A 9,819-nucleotide genomic window follows, 5' to 3' on the forward strand; every position below is an offset into this window, starting at 1 on the left:
TTTTGCCGTGAGATAGGTTTATATCAATTGATGAATAAAGTATCTACATGCAGTATATATATATATGTGTGTGTGTGTCTGTATGCATGTGTGTATGTATGTATATATATATATGTATGTATGTATGTATGTATGTATGTATGTATAGGCGTAGAAGTAGCTGTGCGGTAATTAGCTTGCTCACGAACCACATTGATCCGGGTTCAGTCCCACTGCGTGGCACCATGGGCAAGTGTCTTCTACTATAGCCCCGGGCCAACCAAAAATCTTTTGAGTGGATTTGGTAGACGGAAACTGAAAGAAACCCGTCATATATATGCATATAGATATATTTATATATATAGATATATATGTGTGTGTGTTTGTGTGTGTGTGCCCTCCTACATCGCTTGACAACCTTAACGGATCGGCAAAAGAGACCGATAGAATATGTACTAGGCTTACAAAGAATAAGTCCTGGGGTCGATTTGCTAGACTAAAGCGATGCTCCAGTATGGCCACAGTCACAAGTAAATGAGTGTGTGTGGGTTTTGTTTGTGCGTGTATAAATGAGCCACAGTTTAAATATTGTACAATTTCAAAGTATTAAAAACGGGAATTGTAGAGTGATGTAAATAAATTTGCCTGCAATTTCGTTATCCACTAATTTTCGTTCTTTCTTTATCTGCATCTCAACTATCGTTAATGTTCTTATTATTAACACAGAAGTAGAAGGCGATGAGGAAGAATAGTTTGTAAAAAAGGACCAGAAACTGCGTATCTTACTTACCCCTTGGAGTAGCAATTCCGTATCCTTTGGAATCCAGCAAACCACCAACTTGCATAAGTTGGCAGTTTCTTTGCACCTGGTAATCAATTGATGTTGATTCTCCAAGATAAGCGTAATTCTCTTTGAGTACTCGCTGTACTGCCTCCCGCGAAGAGGAGACGTACACAGACGGTGTCGTGGATTGCATAAAGTTTGCCATTTTTTTATATGTTGGGACATCAGAATCCTGGAAAAAATATATTTGAATAATATTCAATAAAACACTGCAGAATTCCAGGTAAATGATTAAAATGATATTCATGAAACAGTGGAAGATGTATGAACAAAGCGCAAACAAAATATATATGTACCTGTGCATGAGGGCGTGTGTGTACGTGTATTATCATTATTCATTCATATATGTGTGCGTGTGTGTATCTCGTGATCAACCAGGCTATCAGATGTTGTTAAACATCGCTGGTCACAATGCGCTTCGCATTGGTTTAGACTTCAAATGACGCCACCTCGTTGGCTAAGCGAGCAGGCCAACAGCAGAAAGAGTGAGAGGAAGTTGTGGCTAAAGAGTACAGCAGGGATCGCCACCACCCCCCTGCTGGTGCCTCGTGGATCTTTGGGTGTTTTCACTCAATAAACACTCACAACGCCTGGTCTGGGAATCGAAACCTCGACCCTACGACCGCGAGTCCGTTGTCCTAACGACTGGCCATTGCGCCCCCACGTATGTGTGTGTGTGTATATATATATATATATATATAATATATATATATATATATATATAATATATATATATATAATATATATATATATATATATATATATACACCCACCCACAAACTTACTCATATGTGCACACATACAATATATACCACATCCACATTCACACATATTTGTATATATTGCATTTTTTGATAGATAGCGAACAGAACATATATGGTTTAGCAGAAACAGTCACAGTTCTTGATGCGCCGGGTTATATTTGATAGAAAAGCAAAGATTTTTTTTTTTAAATGACCGCTCATGAATCTTTCTAGCCGATATATAACCGATGAAAGAAATTCACGATCTAGCCGAGTGTTTTTACGGTAGCCTCGGAAGAATTCAGTGCCGAGAGAGAAATTGTTTAGATGGAAACTGTTTGGCTGGCCTAAAGTTCGATCACCCATGTAATTCAAAATGTCAATCTTTCAACCTATATAACTCTATTTCTCTCTGGAAATGTCATTAAGCGTTCACTGGTGCATGAAAATAGAACTTGAATCATAATAAATCTTTCAATAGCTGATTATACAACTATCGACGGTGACCCCATGGGTGCGTTTCGGTAACACTCTTGATAGAGTATTGTGATCCTGGTCGTTGAGTTTCGAGCATTACTCAACCCCGCTGAGCATCGATGTAAGAGCACCGTTGGCTCATTTGAGCACTTCTGCTGCCTCTTCACAATCCGCGATGCAGTGGTCCCACGAGTTCTCCGAATCCCTTGTAGGATTACTAAATGGGTGCTATGCCTTGCCAAATGGCAACATGTAACTATGCAGAGCACGGTCGTCATTCCGTGGTTTATTTTTAATATGTATCCGCATGGAAGCCTTTGTTCAGTATCATACATCAGCAAAGAACATAGGTTAACATGCCATTACTAGAGATGTAAATACGAAATCATTTGAAGTTCTTTTGTGGGAACTTACAAAAGAAAGAGGGAGCAGATTTGTGACGACATAAACTGCAGTCCTTCTGACCTACCAAATATGATGTGCAGTAAAAGATGGCAACAGAGAGTCGAAGGGAATCCGTGCAAGTAGTGCCAACAGGTGGTGTGTTGAGTACTCATGCCCTTCATATATCAATTCAACAGATCATTAATTTAACTAATTGAATGCTAATTGTCAAAATTGGTCATGGACTCATTGTCATTTGGGTACACACAAACCCAAATATCTATAAGCATATATATATATATAAAGTTAATCCAAACAAGAAAACACAGCAACGCGAGGACGTGGAACAAATAAAGTATTATTGGACGCTCAGGAAAGAAGAAGGGGGGTTTAACGTTTCGAGCGGAGCTCTTCGTCGGAAACAAAGGAGAAGGAAAGATCCCGAGAAGGGAAGACAGAGGAAAAGAAATTGCTGGCGGTGCTCACGAGGTCACATATATTACGTTTATATATTTGTTTTGCAAGATTTTTGATGTGAAATCGTGTGTTGAAACAGATATTGTTGTATTTAGGAAGGGTCATTTTGCCAGTTTAGCCAATAAAAACACATGCACAATATATTTGGTGTTACTTTGCTTCAGCGTTATTTATTTTTTAAATTAATCTTAAACTGGCAAAATGACCATTCCTAAATACATCAATATATATATATATATATGTGCATGAAAACATAAACGTTGTAATAAAAGTACTATAAAACCGTTAATTAACATTGATTTCAAATTTTAGCGCAAGACCATTAATTTCCGGAGAGTGTCAAGCCTATTACATCGACCCCAGTTCTCTGCTAATATTTATTTTACAGACCCTGAAAGGATAAAAGTAAAATTGACCTCAGTGGAATTTGAACTCAGAACGTGAACGCCGCTAAGCATTCTACCCGGTGTGTTAAAGGTGTAGCGACCTCACTGCCGAACCATTATTTAGTATTTTAACACTGTCTCTTACTCTGTTTTACTCTTTTACTTGTTTCAGTCATTTGACTGTGGCCATGCTGGAGCACCGCCTTTAGTCGAGCAAATCGACCCCGGGACTTATTCTTTGTAAGCCCAGTACTTATTCTATCGGTAACTTTTGCCGAACCGCTAAGTGACGGGGACGTAAACACACCAGCATCGGTTGTCAAGCAATGCTACGGGGACAAACACAGACACACAAACATATACACACACACATTATATATATATATATACATATATACGACAGGCTTCTTTCAGTTTCCGTCTACCAAATCCACTCACAAAGCATTGGTCGGCCCGGGGCTATAGCAGAAGACACTTGCCCAAGATGCCACGCAGTGGGACTGAACCCGGAACCATGTGGTTGGTTAGCAAGCTACTTACCACACAGCGACTCCTGTGCCTATATTTTTATTTAGAATATATTTTTATTTAGAACAAATAGGGACCCCAAAATAGAACGAGGTTTACGAATTTATTTTGGTTTGTAAATGAATCATTTATTGTCTCAATACGTCAAAATGAAATAAATAGCGTTCATGACGCCTAATTCGTCAATGGCTTTACAGAAATACACCCAATGTGTCTGCCTTCCACAAACATGCTTCAGGATTTTAGCAACGTAAAGGCTTCCGTTTAGATCTTTGCATTAAGAGCCTTCCCTCCAATACAGACCCCGGCTTATCCACGGTCAGTAGTTATATACTCATAGAAGTGACAAGGATGATAACACGTCCTATGTTTTCAGCTAATTATTTTTGATTATAATATAAAATTGTCCTTGTATCTTTCCTTTGCTACGACTCTAAACTGAGTGCATCACTAATTATTATTTACCGTATTGTGCAAAGAACTATATGCCCACTTGTGAAACACACGTGTCTCCATGCTAAGTCACCAAATATATATTTCACTACTAGGAATATATGCGCGTATTTTCATCTCACAAAAATCGCGAAAAACGGAGACCGTGGAAACAAACAAATATTTTAACAATGTTAAATCTTAGAAATTGTATAAGTAGAATTAAGTGAATAATCAAATGGTAATATTCTAGAAAAGATTATAACGGCTCACTATATCATTAAGAAGATAAGAAATAAAAGACCTTGTGTTGCATACTGTTCATACAAATGTATTTATATGTATTTAGTGATAAAATAAACGACGTGGAGACAGTCTCAAAGAAAATGAAACTGTTAAATGCTAGTTTTTGTGTATAGCCTAACTAGATAAAAAAGACAAAAGTCATTATATTCGTATACGATGATGACAACAAAAAGGATGGAAAAATGATAAGAAATGTCTTTCATCCGCACTTTCCCTCTGTAGTATGCATATATATATATTATATATATATATATATATACACACACACACACACTCATTTTCTCTCTTCCTTTCCTTGTCTGTCACACACACAAACACGTGCGGATATATGTCTATATATTATATATATATATATATATATATATATATATATATATATATATATAAACGTAAATATGTGTTTGTTTCGGAGTGCGAGTGGTATTTTTCACTTCAATTAGAAAATGAGAGGATATAGATAGTGATTTCATGTGTATTGTAGAATGATATCTTTGAATTAGTTGAGAAGACTTGTTGCCAATTCCTTTAGAACTCCAACACCTATACGCGCATACACACACACGCACCATCGAGCGCAAGAACGCACGCACGCACACAAAAAATAACGCCTGCATATATATATATATATATATATATATATATATATATATATATATATAAATACAAAATGGGACAAGAACGCAAAACATTCAAATAGAAGATACAAAAAATACGGACGGGGTCATTCGAAGCCTCTAATCGCTATGTTCTGGGCAGGAGTGGCTGTGTGGTAAGTAGCTTGCTTACGAAGCACATGGTTCCGGTTTCATTCCCACTGCGTAGCACCTTGGGCAAGTGTCTTCTACTATATCCTGGGCCGACCAAAGCCTTGTGAGTAGATTTGGTAGACGGAAACTGAAAGAAGCCCATCGTATATATATATATATATATATATATATATATATATATGTGTGTGTGTGTTTTCTCCCAACATCGCTTGACACCCGATGGTGGTGCGTTTACGTCTCCGTAACTTAGCGGTTCGGCAAAAGAGACCGATAGAATAAGTACTAGGCTTCCAAATATTAAGTCCTGGAGGTCGATTTGCTCGACTAAAGGCAGTGCTCCAGCATGGGCGCAGTCAAATGACTTAGACAAGTAAAAGAGAGTAAAAGAGAACCTGCGAAAATAAACCACTATTATCCCTGAAAGGAGTTATTATTCTTTTCATATTCTCTGCGGACTGCTTCAGCTCACTGACTTGATCCTCGGATCGTATCTTTACATATCTATATCTAGGAGGCGCAATGGCCCAGTGGTTGGGGCAGCGGACTCGCGGTCATAGGATCGCAGTTTCGATTCCTAGGCCAGACGTTGTGAGTGTTTATTGAGCGAAAACACCTAAAAGCTCCACGAGGCTCCAGCAGGGGTGGTGATCCCTGCTGTACTCTTTCACCACAACTGTCTCTCACTCTTACTTCCTGTTTCTGTTGTACCTGTATTTCAAGGAGCCGGCCTTGTCACTCCCTGTGTCACGCTGAATATCCCCGAGAACTACGTTAACGGTGCACGTGTGTGTGGAGTGCTCAGCCACTTACACGTTAATTTCACGAGCAGGCTGTTCCGTTGATTCGGATCAACCGGAACCCTCATCGTCGTAACCGACGGAGTTCTTCCATCCATCTATATCTACTATCTATCTATCCGCTCAGTCGAAGTCGTCTCTCGGTTACTCGTTGGATCAGTGTCCTCCAGTCAGTGCTATCCTGGGCCGCTTCCTTCAGATTGGCTATGTCCATTCCGGTATCACTCTTGATGGTGTCAAGCCAGTGGGTTCTTGGTCGGCCTCTTCCTCTCTTGCCACGGACCATTCCGAGCATGATGTCTTTCTCCAGGGATTTTCTCCGCATAATATGACCGAAATATTCCAATCTATGCTTGGTGATCCTAGCTTCTAGCGACATTTTTGGCTTGATTTGCTTAAGAACTTCTCCATTGGTGAGCCTCGCTGTCCATAGAATCCGTAAAAGTCTTCTCCAACACCAATGCTCGAATGCATTAATTCTCTTCTGGTCAGCTTTCTTTTTGTGTCCAGGTCTCGCATTCATATGTTGCTATTGGGAAGACAATTGCATTCACTAAATATATAGAGAGAAAGGGGAAGAGGAAGAGAGAGCTACGCCCACACACAAACACACACGTACATATTAAATGTGTGCTTTTGAGCGTGGATTCGCGTCACTATATGCATGCATGTAGCCTTGGTATTTAGTATCATACATTTTGTCTACTACGATTCAAGCACAACGCTTTCTTAGAAGTTTCCTCTATAAGCGTAACATACGCTGTCTCTTTAATGATGTTACATCGTTTCTTTCCTTACTATTATGACTCTCAAATCATGAAAATATTTCATACATTGATTTGTCTGCCTTGTAAAGTTATTTCAAAGAACAATAAGGACAGCTAAACTGGCGAAGTACATGGATCCATTCCAAATATTTTTGTGTATTTTATTTATTTTTCTTTTTTTTTTCGGTATTTCTTTTTTTATCATATTTGGATATTCTACATTATTTCTTTGCCTAAGAAAAAATACCGACGAATCATTTTATTTTTAGAAAAATTATTTAAAAAATGCCGAGGCATTCAAGTTTTTCGAGGAATAAAATGACATTTACTTCCAGTTGCTTTTGTATGGATAAGTGTTTAGACATATAAGAAGGTTTTCCATCATAAGGAAAACGGAAAATTAAAGAATATTCAACATTATATTTTCTTAATATAATGCTATTCTTGTCTTCATCTAGCAGCGTTGATAATATTTTCTTATAAATATATTTTTTGGACAAAAAAATTATTATCTTCTTGGGAATTACTAACAATCATGTTTTGTATATATGTATTCTTATTCGGCTATTGCCTTATAGATTTCTTTTTTATTTAATATAGCTCATTTTTTATTATATTTCGTATGTTTTCAGGAAAAAGTTATTTTGTACAGTACAGACATATATTAGCTCCCAATATACAAATATAGATTTTTCTTCCGTCAAATAGCACGGATAAAAGATACACATACTTACATACATACGTTCAAACACGCACACATATTCGCACAAAAACATACACAAATATATACATATATTTACACACGCACACACATATTTCTTGTTCATAAATCGTTTTACACTAAAAACAAAACATGCATAGCTTCATTGGGACTTATTTTTTTCTTTTTTAATATTTCCTTTCTTTAAATATGTAACATCATAGGATTGAATTATAAAAGTCTCTCTCTTTATATCTCTCTCCCCTCTATCTATCTATCTATCTGTTTATCGATCGATCGATCTAAGTATATATCTATATACATATATATTTATGTGTGCGTATATATATATATTATTTATGTTATTATATGATCGAACGCCACGCATCATTTTCCAAGTTTTATCTTAATAATTACGATGCGCGCTCTTCTATCTTTACTATCTCTTCTCTGTTTATCTTTCCCCCCCCCCTCTTGTTCTTCATTCTTTCTGCTTTCCTCCCCCACCCTTCCCTATTCTTCTCCTCTCCACTTCACCACTCCCTCTCTCTCACTCCTTCTCCTCGACTCTCCCGTCATTGACATGTGACGAGAGGGAATCTATCTTTTGACTACTACCTTCGTAAACACTAAACGTGCTTATACTGTCACTTCATAAGCTCGTCTTCCTAAATATTCAGAATAATTTTCCCATCGTCTTGGCTTAACAACCCTCACCATTTGTTTTTACTGTTTTGTTCTCATTGTTCTGTTTTTTACTGTTTTTATTTTTTTATTGTTTTTACTTTTTTTGCTCTCACTGTCCTGTTCTTGTTACCACTTTCATCCTCCGCAAAAAATTCCCAAATTTTATTTAATTTTATTTGCGGGAAGGATTGTTTCAAGAAGTTGCGTCTTGTCCTTGCCCTCTACTCGTGGAATACTTGAAACAGGGACAACTGAAGAAAAGAAATATTCTTTATGTTGTATGTCTTGTTTCTCTGTTTGTTTTTTTCGTTGTTCGAAAAAGTTCGTTTCTATGTTTTTGTTTTTATATTTTCGTTTCTCATTTTGTTCAACGTTTTTTCGTTTTTTTTTATGTCCTGCACCCATATATGCATGTATATACACACATATATATATATATATATATATATATATATATATATATATATTTAGATATATGTATGATAGATCGTTAGTCACTACACACAGTTTTTTCTCTCCTAATTTTCTGTGTCCCTTTCTGTAGAAGAGCGTAGATTCGAAACGTAAAAGATGGCTCGACGATAACTTTGGATTATGAGACTGACGCGCTGCTTACTGCACTACCGAGGCCTATGTTACCATCTCCGAAATTGCTGCTCTGGTGTCAAAATTTAAAACCCATTTTATATTCATGATGGTCTACTACATCTTAAGATATATCATACATTTATTTTATACATATTTACAGGCATAGATAAATAGATATTCTGAGAGAGTGCGCTAAACCAAGGTGGTAATAAAATGTATAAAATGTAAGAATGTTACCTCGAAGAACTGTTTAGATGATCCCCCTTCCAATGTCCCGTAGTGTACATCCGTCTGTTTGGCAAGATCTTCGACGCTCTCAATCGTGGTATCCAACCGGTCAATGGTTAAGAAGGCGGCTAAATTCGCCGTATAAGAGGATATCATTATTAGAGTGAAGAACCACCAAATTCCGCTGACAATCCGGGTTGAAACAGCTCGGGGAGCAACTTCAGATCCTGGACGAAAAAAAAATATGTGATACGAAAAATCAGTAAGGGCACAAGATAATGCATAAACACAAAACATATCAATATTTATATAATATAATGATTTCTTTATATTTAATGTAATGAGCAATATATGTTGCGTTTAAAATGGTGTCTCGCTTTTATATATTAAGAGAATATTAAATATTTAAGAAAAAAAATTAACTTGTTAAGAAATATTTTATTAATAAATATTTTTATGAGTTCCCATTATGTCTATTATAACATGCGAAAACGAATATATATATATATATATGTTCTAGTTATGTTTTAAAATATTTTTTTTAATTTATGATTTGGTTTATGTCTATCATTGTTTGAATTGCATAATACTGGTTTTTCTCTAATTTATATATATCATATATATATATATTTAAATATATATCATATATATATATATATTTAAATATATATCATATATATATATACACAGAGGTACATATATTATCTTTCTTTGTGAATCTAAATACTT

General features: G+C 36.3%; 1 protein-coding gene across 1 annotated transcript in view; it reads right to left on the bottom strand.

Moving 5' to 3' along the window:
* The window catches only part of LOC115230690 (glutamate receptor ionotropic, kainate 2), an 18,880-nt gene extending 9,464 nt beyond the window's left edge, over nucleotides 1–9,416 (bottom strand). Inside the window, exons 1-2 of the mRNA XM_029800827.2 lie at nucleotides 9,100–9,416; nucleotides 770–995 (exon numbers count right to left, since the gene is read on the bottom strand). Coding sequence (XP_029656687.2) covers nucleotides 770–995; nucleotides 9,100–9,387 — 514 coding nt within the window. The 5' untranslated portion in view covers nucleotides 9,388–9,416. The remainder of the gene's footprint in view (nucleotides 1–769; nucleotides 996–9,099) is intronic.
* Between the last annotated feature and the right edge of the window lie 403 nt (nucleotides 9,417–9,819).

Source organism: Octopus sinensis, unplaced genomic scaffold (genome assembly GCF_006345805.1).
Source record: "Octopus sinensis unplaced genomic scaffold, ASM634580v1 Contig16144, whole genome shotgun sequence".
Classification (NCBI taxonomy): Eukaryota; Metazoa; Mollusca; class Cephalopoda; order Octopoda; family Octopodidae; genus Octopus; species Octopus sinensis.